Raw genomic sequence first — 16,010 nt, 5'->3', positions numbered from 1 at the left:
GCGAGAAGAAAAAACAAATGTTTAATTCAAGTAGTAATTTTTTTAGTACAGTATTACTGATGACACTGTTACTCTTTAACAACGTGTAGTTATATTTTCAAATAAAAATATACGATAATATCCAAAAATAGTGTGGCATTTCAAGCAAACACCATTCAACACCCACATGTCAGCTTTCGGGAAAGACTATGGAATGGTTCCAAATTCGAACCCTTAAGACTTGGCTCCCTTTAGGGTTCGGATTTGCACCCCTACACCCATCCCGAACCCTATAAGGTGCCTTTTAGTTAGATTTGCTCGTAGGGTGAAAATATGAACCCTAATAGAACCCTAATTTCTCTGTGTGTACAACTTATTAAAGTCAAACAATCGGTAGTGAAGTTTACCGAAGGGAAGTGAGATTCAGACAAAGGACCAGAATAGAATAGCAATATTCACTTTTTTTTTCATTATGTGCAAATGTAGACATCAGTGCGAAAAACAAATACTCACGTGCATACACATTTGAATCCATCTTTGTCACAAAAGCCTACAGTAGAACACTATCAATCATAAAATGTGATCCACGTGTAATTTGAGAGACATTATAGTCAAAGTCCAGAAGGAGAATGAAACCCCGAAACTCTAGAAATGCAGCTAGATGGCGACTGGTATGCCTCCGCCATATTGAATTGTTCTCCCAAATAGGTCTGCAGTGAATATTGACATAATATGTTATGATTATGAGACAGCAATTTCACATTGTGAGTGGCAAATAATCATTCTATGGAAATTACACAAGGATTTTCATGACAATGTTTTCAGTTATTTTCAAAATATGGGAAACAGGAGAAATTTTACCATTTCCACTTGACCTTTGACACAATGTCCCAAGAATTCCCCGATATAATCACTGTGTGCTAATACAAGTGCAAAAATTTAAACCAAGTTTGATTTCACCGCTAAGTGTAAACAATACATTGTTTCAAGGGTATGGAGAAAGCATTAAGCGTAATTTCAGCATGAAATAGTGTAATGTCAGCATTTCATTCTTACCTTTGACCCGTAGACCCATAGAACGAAAGATTCCCTATCACTTCTAATAGTATAAGCAAATGGTCATATAGGAACGCTGCAGTAAAATTGCAAAGTAAGTGTAGCCGTCTTGGTTGCCATATACTGTATGCTTGCGCTTATCTAACATTGATACCAGTGGTGACCACGTCAGCACTTAGTTAAAGTTAGATGCTTAAAGTGAACAATCTACACGCTACCGAAGGTTTTAATTCCCCTCCTACTACTTTACTCAGACAGATAGGTTCAACTTTGCACATTTTGTCACACTGAGAGCACCTTTAGTAGTGCCACATTGAATGCACCTTTAACGGTACAAACTGGCCTGAAAGGTGCAAAGTTGCACCCGTAAAGGTGCTTCCAGCGTGACACTGGTAAAGGTGCGAAGTTACACCCATTTCTTACAGTGTATCGTATGTCTATGGAATGAGGATAGAACGCCTTGTCTGAGCTCAAAACCACTGTGGACTAGGCATGCTAGGAAACCAGGACCTTACAAGAGAGACCGTCTGCACATATTATCGCATTTCGATTTCGATTGACTAAAAGCAGTTGCACATTGTTCTGGGCTCGTGAGAAGATGGCAGGTGTATGGGCCATTTCCTGACTATCAGTCAACACGACTATTATGTGATATAATTATCCGTAGATTCGTTAGGAATCGTTAGATCAGTTTTGTGTGTACATTGCCATATCGTATAGGCAGCCTTGTGCATGTTTGCTATGTTGTATTCGCTAAGCATGTATCTCTCATACAACATAATGTACCGTAGTTTTCGGCTTCACTCGGATGTACAATAAAATATGGGCAACGAAGCACCGTAATACGAGTTGTGAATAATCAATGACCTGTTGTGGGCCATTGAAAAATATCCCGGATTTCTATTCATTTATTTTCGTTTTTAATTTCGAGGTCAGCTGATCGATTCTGCAGACAAGAAACACCATTTTCATACATCCTCCACAAGGGACTAAAAGCCGTATGTTCTGGGACTGTTTAATACCATTTCACAGCTTCCTTCACAGTGGCATATATGAAATATTAAGAAATCCAAACTTACTCTAAAACTTAATCCTCTGTGAACTTCGACCTCATTCGACTATAAATAAGGTATAAGTATACAGAGATCGATGAGTTATACTTATAAATGCGACTCTGAACTAAAGCTCAGTACAATCGAAACCAAGAACTTCTTTTTTGCAAAGAAATAGAAATAGATTTTTCCTGCTTTGATTCGTTCTTATCTCCCATTAGTGACTCCCAATTCATATGACTTTTCTTGAAAGTGGATGGCAATGTCATTCGTAGAGTCAAGGTCCTAATAATATTGATCGATATAGAGTGCAGCCCTACTTCTAACATTTCCCTCGAAAGATAGTAAAATAAGAGAAATAGAATCCTAAAACAATAAGTTAGGGTTTATTTTTTCACTTCAAGGTGAAGATTAGAAATGTGACGTGCTGTATGCAGATGCAGAAAAGGTGCGGTCCAGCAGAGTTTGCCCACTACCAGCTGTGCAAAGGCTTGAAATCATATGATATGTGAGTAGTTCAATCATTATGCATTCAAGATCAGAACGAATATCGTGTGAAGTAAAAAGATTGTGTGCGTTTCGCAAACTCGTGGATGAGCGGATTCAAGGGAACAGTGTGTCTTGTTATAATACGTCGTGCATCAGGGAGGTCTCGTTTCCATCTCGCAATGGACAGAGTGCAAATTCACCATTAGTCCTATGATCAGCAGATAGGTTGCTCTACGAATGTAACCCCCTCCCCTGAGTCCTTCGGAGTTGGTCACGTGATATTCAGTTCGCCTATTACCGCTAATTACTTGCCATTACCTGGATCGCAATTTGCGTGGATTCGTTTTATGTGTATGATATATTAGGGCTGCCAAAATTCACACATCTATATTCGGGAGGTTCTAAAAAGCAATTAGAGCGGTGTTATAAACATCTTACAGGCCTGAAAAAGTAATAAAAAAAGATAATAATTCCAAATCAAGGGGGCATTATATTCTCGTGCTATGGAACATTGAGAGATAGGAGATGCTAATGTTTTGAAGGTAGCATCCTGCGGAATCAGGACGAATACTCGGCAGCTCAGCAGTAATTGCTGCTATGTCAGGCAAGCCTAGAGAGAAAGGATTCATGTGGATTTTCTGTCTTTTTGTAGCTGGCAGGAGCATCGCTTGTTATAATGACAACGTATACACATATAGAGTCTGAATGTTAGTAAACCCGTCTATTTAGACCATAACTCATAAATCTGGGTTTATTATGAAATAATGATATATTTAGAAAAAGTGAGTTAAAGGGACCATACAGTGAAATATATTATGTTGACTTGTATTGATTCATATTAACCTGATCATTACTTTTGTGCCAAAAAGAATATCTAAATATGTGCAACATATTTCATAAATATAATTGTACTGTTTTACTTCCTGCAACTTGGATACGCCCGTAGCAAAAGAAACCTTCCATACCAAGATTCTTGGAGTGACATAATCTATCAATCATCGCTAAAGAAAAAATAAACAAAGTTCTTTAGAAAACACCTTCCACTCGACCGAGCATAGCTTGAGTGTTTCCCTGCCATGTCTTTCGTCAGTATAAATAGAATTCATTTGTGCACATAATGTCGAGGGCATCATGAATCTACACGAGTCAACATAATACATTTGCACACCCTTATAGTTCCGTTAAGTCACAGATCCGTTGTCTTATAACTGAACCACACACCAAAATCAACCTTGTAAGTTATGTGCTCGACTACAACCACGGCAACATGAAAAGTTATAGTACCAATGACGTAACAATAGAAAGGTTTACCTCCCAGTCCGACCTCTCGTTCTGCTCGCCATGATTTGAATCGTTGAAAAAAAAGGAGAGAGATATATTTCTTTATAATTATTGAAACAGGAAATAAACGAAACATCAAGTTCAGGACGCCAGGATGATTGCAGTCACTCACTTAATTGTTGTAATTGTTGTTGTTGTTGTTGTTGTTGTTGTTGTTGTTGTTGTTATTGTTGTTGTTGATCTCGTTCTTGTTATGCACATGATAGATATACTATTTCTAACGTATCGTGTTTGATCACACCTCCATTGAGTTTAAACGAGATACACGGGAGATACAAACTGCATTTCCAATTCACATAACACATCAGTGAGGACATTAGTAAGAATTACCCACCTTTGGAGCAGTGACACTCCCGAGGCTCTAGCTGAGCAGAGGACTTTATTGGACTGTTTCGAAGGTAGGTCCACCGAATGTAGGTAATATTACTAATGCCGGAACAACGCGATGTGTATGATTTGTTTTATAAAATTATGAGGCAGATCCTTGTCGAAAGAATTTCAAATGTAGAGGTTTTATACCCCGTGGCAGCCATTTTCGTGAGTATATACAACGATATTAAAATCTCGCCCGGTCACCCGGGACGTGAAAGTGATAATGACTGGTCAGTAGGCCTACACTTTACTAATGACTGGTCATTAGCAAATTGATTTTACGTGTTAGGCAAAATAAATGCCTGGTCACTTGTATACTCTCAACCAATAATTTCGTTACGATCTGCAACATCTTTTTCTTCAATAGTAACATCCGCATTCTTTGCAATTTTAGTTTGCTGAGGTAAGGGTTCAAACAGTCCATTCCCCCATAATTAACCGACCATTCCTCATTCAGTCATTCTCCTGACTGAGATTACACACACACACACAAACACACACACACACACACACACACACACACACACACACACACACACACAATTGACTATGTAGGGCCTAATGACATAAATAGTGACATGAGAGATAAAGGAGAGAGAGAAATATATTATGAGAGAGGTATAGCATATAAACATTATCTATTCATAAAAAGTGAAATTAGCAGACCGTGACATCAGTACCTGACGTAATCAAATATATAGCATAAGTAAGCCTATTTGTATCCGATGTTACCTCCGTAAGATACAAGGAATTTCAAAATTTTCTCATTTTATGTACGAATCCAATTGCATTTGCACTCTTCTCTGTTTTGCCTGTACTATCGCGATTAGACGCTTTTGACTCTAGACTTTTCGCCACCCCATCCCCATCCCACCTCGCTGCCCCACCCCCCCCCCCAAAAAAAAAAGGGGGGGGGAGAAAATGCACGTAGTAGGACGAACGACAACAAAACCTGGGTGACCTCTCTGCTGATGTTGCCTCCCGCTACTCTCATGTGACTCTCAGCAGATCGGAGAACCCTGGGCTGACCCCCTCGTCATTGAATCAGCGCTGGAGGTCAAGAGTCAATGTCTTGAAACTACGATGTATTCAGACACGGCCCTCTCAAGTGTGTTTTGAGTGTAAAATCCATTGTGACTGTGTGTGTGTGTGTGGGGGGGGGGGTATATGGTTGAGTGTGTGATGATGTATTTGTCGTGTGTGTGTGTGTGTGTGTGTGTGTGTGTGTGTGTGTGTGTGTAAGTTTGTCGTGGGTTTGTTGTGCGTTTGTTGTGCATGTGTGTTTGTAGCACTCGTGCCTTGTGCCTTCATGAGAACAGGTAGGTGAGAAAACCTCCCTGATGAGAATCATATAGGCCTATTTTTTATACTTAATTTATGAAAATAGCAGCTAATGCAAAATTTTTGCCAAATCCATCCAATAATGTACACAATATCGGAAACAACACAATAACACGAATGTGCTTGAAGTATTAAATGATAACATCTTCTCAACTTCGGCATGTAGGGCCTGTATATTGCTCCTGTTATTTAGTAGGTGTAGTAAGGCCTATATCGTCACCATTGATCGTCATTGTTGTGAACACCAACAACAGTCTTAGTAGTGATACTATCTTAGTCATGGTTATCATCATCATTAAAGCAATATTGGTGATGCTTGTCATAACAACTCGCTTCAACTTCTTTATCGCTGCCATCACCATCGCTTGTTTCTATCAACAACATGACTCAATTGCCACTGAACTGTACTTTGAAGACAGGTTTGACGTGGCGTGGTTCATGCAACACCTGTTGCATTTGCCATTCTTCACGATATAGGCCTATGGTCTCTCATTGTACTTCATTGTGCTTCGCTGAATCAGTGTTTTTTTTTAATCAACACAAAGAACGAGTAAGCCTCAGGTCAAAAGCTATAAACATACAACTGTACACTACAGCTACACAGACAGATAGGAAGATATGATAGACGAAAGCTAAATAGCTAGCTAGCTAGATTGATAGATAGATTATAGATATGGCCTAAATAGACAGATAGATAGATAGATAGATAGATAGATAGATAGATAGATAGATAGATAGATAGAGATAGATGGATAGACAGATAGATAGATGGATAGATAGATGGATAGATGGATAGACAGATAGATAGATTGATATAGATAGATAAATGGATGGATAGATAGATAAATAGATAGATGGATAGATAGACAGAGAGACGGACGGACGATAGGCAGACCTACGAGATAAGACCAAATAATCGTTATCGATATCATTTTCATAACAGATACTCATGCTTCCTATACCAAAATGACTATCATCATATAGCGCTCGACTATACTATTACGCTATAGCATTATCGTCTTTTTACAGGCATATATAGATCGTGCGATATAGGCAGATATTCATTCATTCATTCATTCATTCATTTATTTTTCATTTCCAACAAAAACATATAAATATATTACAAAAATTGAATACAGTGCATAAATTTCATCATACAAAGTAAAGGATAAATTTACAGAAAACTTGTAGGTATAGGAAAATGTTGGAAATGGGGAGGAATGCTAAAAAGCTGAGCTTGTAGGCTGCATTCCCCCCACACGTAATACAAGAAATTATATGATCGATAGACTGATAAGCATTGAAAATGGATGAAACAAAGAAACTAAGACAAAAAGACCTATAACCTAACTTGTCCGAAACAAAAACCCTGAACAAATCCCTACACTACACTAAGTCGCTGTCATGCCGGAAAAGAGAGGAGAGAAACAAAATAGTATGTGTGTGTGTGTGTGTGTGTGTGTGTGTGTGTGTGTGTGTGTGTGTGTGAGAGTGTGTGTGTGTGTGTATGAGAGAGAGGGGGGAGAAAGCAGCTTAATGCGTGGTGTGAAGATAAGAGACAAAAAAAAAATAGAAGGACACGAGAGGTAGTGGATGGATGGAGCCGCTTAGCTGTAATTCCAATAGAATATAAGGTTGGATTTTACACTTCTTTGCAACCAATAAAGAATCAACAATTCTTATAACTGTTCAAAATATTTTTCTTCAGATTACTCTTAAAGGAACTTAAACTTGGAGATGTCCTCAAACTGTTAGAAAGGTTGTTCCAATATTTAGGTCCAGCAAATGTAAATATAGAATGTGTAAACATTGTTCTAGTTAAAGGCAGATGGAATTCATCTGAGTGACGAGTTGGATATTTATGGAACGAGCGGTTTCTCGCAAACATGCTTGTGAAGACAGACGGCAACAAATTATTAGAAAGTTTATACATAAATTGGCCAAGACAATAATAATAAACATCAGTTATCTTTAAAATTTTGTTTTCAGAAAATAAAACATCGGTGTGGGCTCTCCAAGAAACATGACAAATTATTCGAAGAGCTTTTTTCTGGAGACGGGACAGTCTGTCGAGATATGATGGATGTGTGTTCCCCCAAGCTATGATGCCATAATTCAAATAAGGTAAATCAAAGCTGAATATAACATTAAAAGGGTGGGAATAGAAAAATAATATTTAACTCTATTAATAACACCAATATTTCGAGATATTGTGTGACAAATACTATCAATATGTGACTTCCATGAAAGTTTATTGTCAATAACCAAACCTAAAAACGTCATTGATGCAACTTCATCTATAACTATATCATCTATTTTTATATTATTAGGAAGATTATTTAAAGTATTACTAAATAATATACATTTAGTTTTAAGAAGATTTATAGACAACTTATTTGACCTTATCCAACATAACAATCTCTTTAATTCAGAATTTAACAAATCCACCAAAATATGAGGATCTGAATGAGAAAGAAAAACATTAGAGTCATCAGCAAAAAGTACAAAAGATAAAATATTAGAAGCATTTATTATATCATTTATATACAAAATGAATAAAAGAGGTCCCAGTAAACTACCCTGAGGTACACCACAGGTGACAGATTGGTTGCAGGAGTTTTGACCAGATAGAAAAACATACTGTTTACGATCAGAGAGGTAACTCCTGAACCACTCCAAGGCCTTGCCACGTATACCATAGTGACATAATTTATGAAGTAATATTTTATGATCAATGGTATCGAAGGCCTTGGAGAGGTCCAGGAAGACACCCACTGTGTGATGAACCCTATCTACTGCTTTGGCTACTTTTTCAATAAAGGAGAGAATTGCTTGAGAAGTGCTATGTCCTTTGCGGAAACCAAATTGTGAATCAGAAATGATATCATAAAAATCAAGAAATTTAAGGAGTCTAGAATAAACAACTTTTTCTAACAGTTTTGAAAACGATGACAACAATGAAATTGGTCTATAATTACTAATATCTTCCTTATTACCTTTCTTATAAATTGGGATTACTTTAGCAATTTTCATTCGTAGCGGAACAACACCACTGCTTAATGACAAATTAAAAATGTAAGTTAAAGGTTCAACAATATTCTCAGCTATATTTTTCAGAATAACGTTATCAATACAATCAGGTCCCGAGCTTCTTTTACTTTTTAGATAGATATGGTATGTAAATTGGTAAATATAGATTAATAGATAAGCACATTCAACTGTTAGAGGGACAGAGCGGGAGAGGAGGAGGAGGAGGAGGAGGAGAGAGGGGAGAGGGAAGGAGAGCGTCAGGTGAGAAGGGGGAGTTGGGGAGCGGGAGGCGGAGAGGAGGATATTACAAGCATCTGTATCTCATTACGCGAACAAAATACTAAGTTGAATATTACATCCTAATGAGCGTGTCTTCTGTATTTGTACTCGGGTCCAGCCGAGTTCTACAAACAGTGGTACAGCAGCGTCCTCGTATGCCGTCTATTCCCGATCCCATTTACCTATACTGAGCGGCGGTAGATACGTTCATTAGCTAATATAGTCAATATGCATGAATAGGATAAGGACGTCGAACACAAAAATTTGTCACGCCCAACTTGGTAAGCCCTCGTAATTACCATCACTATGCATCAATTTCTGATTTTCTTTACCCCCTTTCCCCGGAGGTAAAGGTGTAGTGTCGAGGGTCTCGGCTACAAAGGGTGAAATCTAATGAAGATGATGACAACCGAATAGTTAAAATGAGACTTGAAATACATAGATAACGAATTTACAAAAGGTACAGCTTCCCCAGTTGAATATGTGATGACGTCAGCGCCTCCGCAATTGGTTTGCCCACAAAAACATATCATTGACCTATGACCCAGGTCGATAATTCAACACATAAGGCCCGTTTCAACCCTTATAATGTAATCAGCAATCGACAATGATTTAATGCAAGGAATCTAATATGGTTGTTGCTTTTTGTTTTGTTTTGTATTGTTGTTTGTTTGTTTTTTGTTTGTTTTTCTATTTTTGTATTCTTCTTTGTCTTACAAATCCACAAAGGAAACAGAGTGGGGATTTGCGTGCCGGCAAGTGGGAAACTTTTGACGTGATGACATCCTCGCCAGATTTCATTTCATGCATAGTATGTGGATAGTAGCCTAACCGCACCCTAACCGTCTTGTGAACGTTTCGAGTAAATGGAAATTTTATATAAAGTACCATGAAGTCTTATAAACAATATTGATGACACGTCGATCGTTGCATTTGATTTGAACCAATTTACCAAAGACAACCTGAACAAATCAATCTTTGAAACTCGAGGCAGTGATGGTATGTACACATAGAGCAAGCTCTTATTACAACTCTATACGCCCACTGTGGGAGAGGGTGGTTATAGGGTAGTTCTATCTAATAATACAACATTTACATACCCTTTAAAAAAATTGTGCCGGTGTCGCACCGACACAATGCTTAGGAGTAACACCAGAACAGTCCAATACTTTTAACAAATGCATTTACATGGCTTGATCTCTTTACAACTCCGATGCAAGTAGCGTGACATGCTCTAGCTATATTGCAGAACGTTCGTCCCGCACTAATGAACTTGTTTTTTGTTTACTTGCAAAATTATCTCATTGCCGTCCTCATTAGCAATTACACTATTATTATTAAATACCAGTAGACCTTACAGCGTGTATAGCTCCATGTGAATACCATGGAGCTATGCAGATCTATGGTTGTGTTACAGTTCAATGTTTGTTCAGTACCACTGAAAGAAACGATTCCAACCATGTATTTGTGGCAGACAGCGCCAAATGGGTGCATTCATGCCTCTTTCGTGTTATTTCAGTGTGATATATAAATCTAATAATCTAATAAGCTAATAATCTCTAACCAATTTTACAGACCTTGCTGGGTTTCTAAGGTAATAATTTGTCTACTTGGGTACACATTCCACTGTTAAAAACGCACTGGGCCCTAATCCCGCAAGAAATGACATGCGTCAGTGATTGAATGCTACGTAGAAAAATAGAGAAAGGGCGGCCGCAGGAGCGAAGTGAAATAAGTTTTAGTTAACGAGAAGAGGATGGTGCGTGCAAATTGCAATGTATAAGGTGACTTTGATCGAGTTCAAGCAACATAACAACAATAGAAACTAAACAAGATCGGGATTGAAGAATTTCCCCTCCTAATGGAGGTAGCGAAGGGACACTAGGAGAAACTTACTCATTGACAGTTTCATAAATAGCCATTACCTCTCACGGTGCGGGTACGATTCAATGAAATGATTTCTGTAGACGCATCTATTTTGAAGAAAAATACTGACGATTATGTACAATTCATTGATATTTTGAACTTGTGATTGATTTATTAAGTTATATGTATCTTTTGTTGATTGCCAGTGTTGTTTCTGTGTTATTATGTCTGTAAAGTACTTAGAAAAAAGTATTAGGCGCTATATAAACTTTTCATAACATTATTATCATTATCATTTTCCTATCCTTGTCTAATTGTTATAATGCAACCACCTTTCCATACAGTTTCGTTAGCAGCGAAAATATAATTTGATAGTGAAGGCTCATTGCTATAATATCATATAGACGCACATACACACCAAGAAGGTGGAAAGAAAACTTTGTTCTTTAAAATTTCCACGTCCCTGCGCACATACACAGACACACACACGCACACGCACACAATCCGGACTTCGTAACCCTCCGGCATAGCACAGACCAAGGAGGTACTTGAGCTCGCCTAGTACCTCCTTGGCACAGACTAGTTGTAGCTCCCCAGTTCTTTGCGGCGCAATTGCTGTAATTACTAGTAGTACACTGTACTGTATATTCTGAACCTCGCTCTGCCAAAGATGCAAAGGTCACTCGGTCAGGTATCATTCTAAGGAGGCGTTGCTTTGGCAACGCCACATCCCAATCTTCTTACAGCCCTGTGTTCCAACGCCTGGTATAACAGCGCACCTTCATTGGTATAATAAGTTCAGGGAAATGGAAAGAGACTCTTTCCACCTCCCTGGTATTCGTGGTCATAACACTCTGATCATGTACTGTACTAGCTCAATGGTATCGACCGCGGTGAAGAAGATACCGGGTACTAGTATCTCCGTGGCAGGATCAACTCAAGGGGAGGGGGACTGGGTACGAGCATGGAACTTACTCCAAGCAGGTACCTCCCTGCTACAATTAGGTACGAGTTTCCCATCTCCCGGCTCCGTGGTCTGGTGGTCTACTCTCATCATAGGGAGGTGGAAGAGTTCCATCACCTCTCTCTCTCATATTGAGCATGTGCAACATAAATTATATGGACAGAACTCACGAGACACTGTTTACATTAATCGTCATGTGTTGTTATCGCAGATATCCGTAGAAATAACTGCATACTATGCTCTGCACAAGAAAGATTATTTTGACACATCCTGCCTGTACCTCCAAGTGACAGCTTTCGATAAACTGCCATAAATGTACATGCACCACCCGCGTTGTTATTGTCCGGTCTCTCGACCGTGGGGCGAAGAAACAGTTTTTTTTTTTTTTTTTTGGTACTCACGGAATGCTTGCAGGTTGGCATACTTCGTCCTCGACGATGTCAGCGCCTTCTTTCTGATGGCGAAGACGAAGTAGACGGTGGAGATCGTGAGAGCCGTGACCACCAGGGCACGCCAGTGTGAATGTACCAGACGTCGTAGCCGCCACATCCTTCGCGGGAGAAACCGGAACCTTTGGTGTCGGGATCGGCCGCTGGCAGGAGCGTACACGGGCATCTTATGTAAAGGAATAGAAGGCATCGCGAAGGGGTGCATTGGGGAGGGGAAAAAAAAGATAATCCACGCAGAAATCTTCGATTACACGACGAAACCGGGGGATTACACCATTCCGAAAGAGCCCCTATACACGTCTTTCAAAGTTTTAACTCACCGGAAATCGATAAACATTGATCTGTTCTTTATAGCGCACGACAATACGATTGTTTTCCTCGGTCAACGCAATGCCCCCGTTGTAGCTTGGTTTCTACACCTGCGCTGTTAACACACTTTAGAGGGCAAGTGAAAATCTAAACGGTATCATACTTCAGTGCTCGGACGTGTTTCCTCTCGGCGTGTATTTGGGGGAAATGTGTGGCTTGTTCGAGCTCTCACTTCGATACGGCGTTTGGATGACATCATGGCATGATTGCCAGATGGTGCGACAGTATACCAATATTTACCATTTCCCTGGCCTTCGACCCTCCATTTTTTTTTTCTCTTTCGAGGGTCTCTCAGTGGCAGATAAAACAAAACAAAAAAGTCACATTTATTGTCCTTTCATCCTGGTCAGCCATACGGATAATATGATATCGCTTTCGGATTTGTGCCTAAATAGAGACCTCGCGATAGATGTATACGACAGATTGGTTTCGCAGAACATGCAGAAAAACACTGGAAAACACTTTGGTATAGAAATTTTTTTTCGTTGTTTCCACTCGCTCTGTTTGGAGGTTTGCCATTTCGCCCTCGAATATCAATACGGTATGCCTGCAGGCGCAAAGAGACAAATGCTACTAAAACATTCCATGTTTTGCATTTCTGCAAAAGAAAAAAGAAGAAAAGAAAAAGAAAATAGAACAGAATTGAGCTAAAACATGCACGGAGAAAAAACACAACAAAAACATCGCTGCGACGTATCTCTTGAATATCATGAATTATCATAAGCTATCCTTCTGCACTGATCCGGATAACCAACAAAACTCATCGTGCATTCTTCCGTCAATTTCTGACCTTCTCTGAAAGTAACCCTGGTCCATCATTGGGATCTCTTCACAACGTTCAAGATTGCATAAATAAGTTGCTTACAAACAGACTCACAAACACACACAAACAATAGACGAACCATCGTTTTCAACACACACAAGCGTAACCCCTCTCGAAGAGGTGACAATTAATCTGTACATGAAACCTTCAGATAAAAACAAAAGGAAAAGCACGTTGAAGGAGAAAGAAATTCAAATGTATAAATTGAGGAAATGCACCAATAAATGATTATCAAATTAAATCATCTAAGCTCTCCATGTAAATCGGACAATCCGATCTCAACTTCTGTTTTTTTTTTTAAGTTTTAGTGAAGCCATCGCTGGATTGGAACATTACAACACTTCTTACGTCACAATGGACAACAATTTTAAGAAACTGTGAACTTAATTTCCCCCTTTTTTAGCGAAATTGAAAGAGCACTTGACTCATCAGCTCTTTCAGAAAGCAGCGGGAATGATGTCACTCTTCTGAATTTGGACACTAAAGAGGTAAGAGCATTGGACCGTAATAAGAAAACTTCGTTTTTGATGTCAGCAACTGAGATTTGGTGAAATTCTCTAGAATTGTCTTTATATCGTTGTGCATACATGACGTCACGAACTGATCAGAAGTACTCTTCTCATCCGGAAAAAAAAACTTTAAAAATGAATAATTTTTTTTAAACGGATTGTGCGATTTCCCTCAAACTTAAAATCTCTGATGTGTTCTACTACTACTATGTATTGCTGCATTCACTCAATTGGCCTACACTGTTATCATGGATCCTATACCGTATAGGGTCCATGGTGATATAGGGTTTCATTTCCCTCTAGTAAATTGAACAGTTTCACATGCTTTTCCACAACAGTTTTGGTAGCCAGGTAGATTAGATTATGACGACACAGTACCGCTCGTCGGCCAACAATTGCTGGTGTACACAAAACTTGCTTCCTCTAACAATACTGTTCCTTTTTAGATTGACATTCATGAAGAAGAAATCACATCTTCACGTTTCAATTACTAGAGTTGCTCCGTTAATATTCATCAATTTTACATTGCAAAGGTGAGGAGGTTAACTTATTTTTTTAATCAAATTTTTGATTTTTTACATTATGGGCAAATATAGTACGAGTCCGTTTTGCATGTATACATGTATGTATATATTTAAAAAAATAATAAAAAAGCTGCATCGCTTCGGTGATCGCTCGCATTTATTCCAAAGTTGATTTACATCCTTTTGGTTTATGTCAGGTTAATGTGTGTGTGTGTGGCATAAATACACATACTGTGGCTTCTGACCACACGAGCAAAGAGAATTAAGGGTTTGGGACGAACACCGAACTAGGGCTTTCAATAGCTCAGTCGGTAGAGCACCGGTCTAGTCATCCGGAGGTCTCGGGTTCGAATCCCGATGAAAACCCATTTTCTTTGCTCAAAGTTTTCTATATGATATGCATATATATATATATATATATATATATATATATAGGCCTACTTTTTTGTGTGTGTGAGTGTGTGTGTGTGTGTGTGTCTGCGTGCGGATCAATGGGAGAGTGTAATCGTGACCGATATTGTATATATATATGTATATAATGTTTTTGTAATCATGTCTTTATTGATAAGTACAACAAAGGACACGTTGACATTTCTATACCAGGTCCATGGTCCTATTCTGGACACATGGCAGGTCATGACACACTTACAAATTCTTACGCAGTGAATAAATAACAACAATTACACAACATTAATTACACAAAATTAAATACATTTCCATACGCAGTATTACAAAATGACTCATTTCGTTATTTTAGGATGCACCATCAAATTTTCTAACTGATCAAGTGAAATTCGAATAAATCATTATGTCCGCTATAAATGCATTTCCCAGTAGTCGCGTGGCATATATATATATATATATATATATATATATATTATATACATATGTATATATACATATATTTAACACATTTTCGCGACAAGTCTTATTTCAACTTTCCGCAACTTTCTCCTTTCTCGTATTTGTTTTCTTGGTTGGTGGTGTATTTGATCGGTCTACTTACAATGTGTGGCTTAAACAGGTTACTGTTCCGATGCTTTGAATTTACTCTGGCATACATCGACTAAATTAAACACAGTATAGATTTTCCCTTCAATAAGTTTGAAAGATCATCAAATCGAATTACGCACCGGTGGTAATCCGAAGCTATCTATATTTCTCCCTCGAGCCTTATCGCAACGTATACCAAGGAACCTTCGACTTATTTCATCGGTGGTTTTTGGCTTCATCCTGTGTTTCTTCATTTTTTGTTTTAATTTATTTTGTTTGAATTCAGTTGTGTGGCATAATTTTCTTGACACAGATATTAACTCGGACTCGTTCTGATAAAAGGGTCGTTTTCTACATATTATACACACACGCATTCACACACACACACGCAAATATATTATGTATACATGTAATACATGTGTGTGTGACGGAAGGAAAACTTGCAGTATAGACGTTGCAGGGATATATATATATATATATATATATATATATATATATATATATACATTGTAGTTGTTCCGCGTATTGGCAGTACTAGAAATAGCAATAATAAAGTCACAACAGAGGAATGCAG

At 38.4% G+C, this 16,010-nt stretch overlaps 1 protein-coding gene across 1 annotated transcript in view; it reads right to left on the bottom strand.

Moving 5' to 3' along the window:
* Positions 1 to 12,716, bottom strand: part of LOC139743056 (uncharacterized) — a 28,673-nt gene extending 15,957 nt beyond the window's left edge. The window contains exon 1 of the mRNA XM_071653564.1: positions 12,171 to 12,716. Coding sequence (XP_071509665.1) covers positions 12,171 to 12,423 — 253 coding nt within the window. The 5' untranslated portion in view covers positions 12,424 to 12,716. The remainder of the gene's footprint in view (positions 1 to 12,170) is intronic.
* Positions 12,717 to 16,010: the final 3,294 nt, after the last annotated feature.

The sequence above is a fragment of the Diadema antillarum genome, unplaced genomic scaffold, assembly GCF_040938485.1.
Source record: "Diadema antillarum isolate AM-2024a unplaced genomic scaffold, OU_Dant_1.0 seq00001043_RagTag, whole genome shotgun sequence".
Lineage (NCBI taxonomy): Eukaryota > Metazoa > Echinodermata > Echinoidea > Diadematoida > Diadematidae > Diadema > Diadema antillarum.
This window is presented reverse-complemented; position numbering and strand designations above follow the sequence as displayed.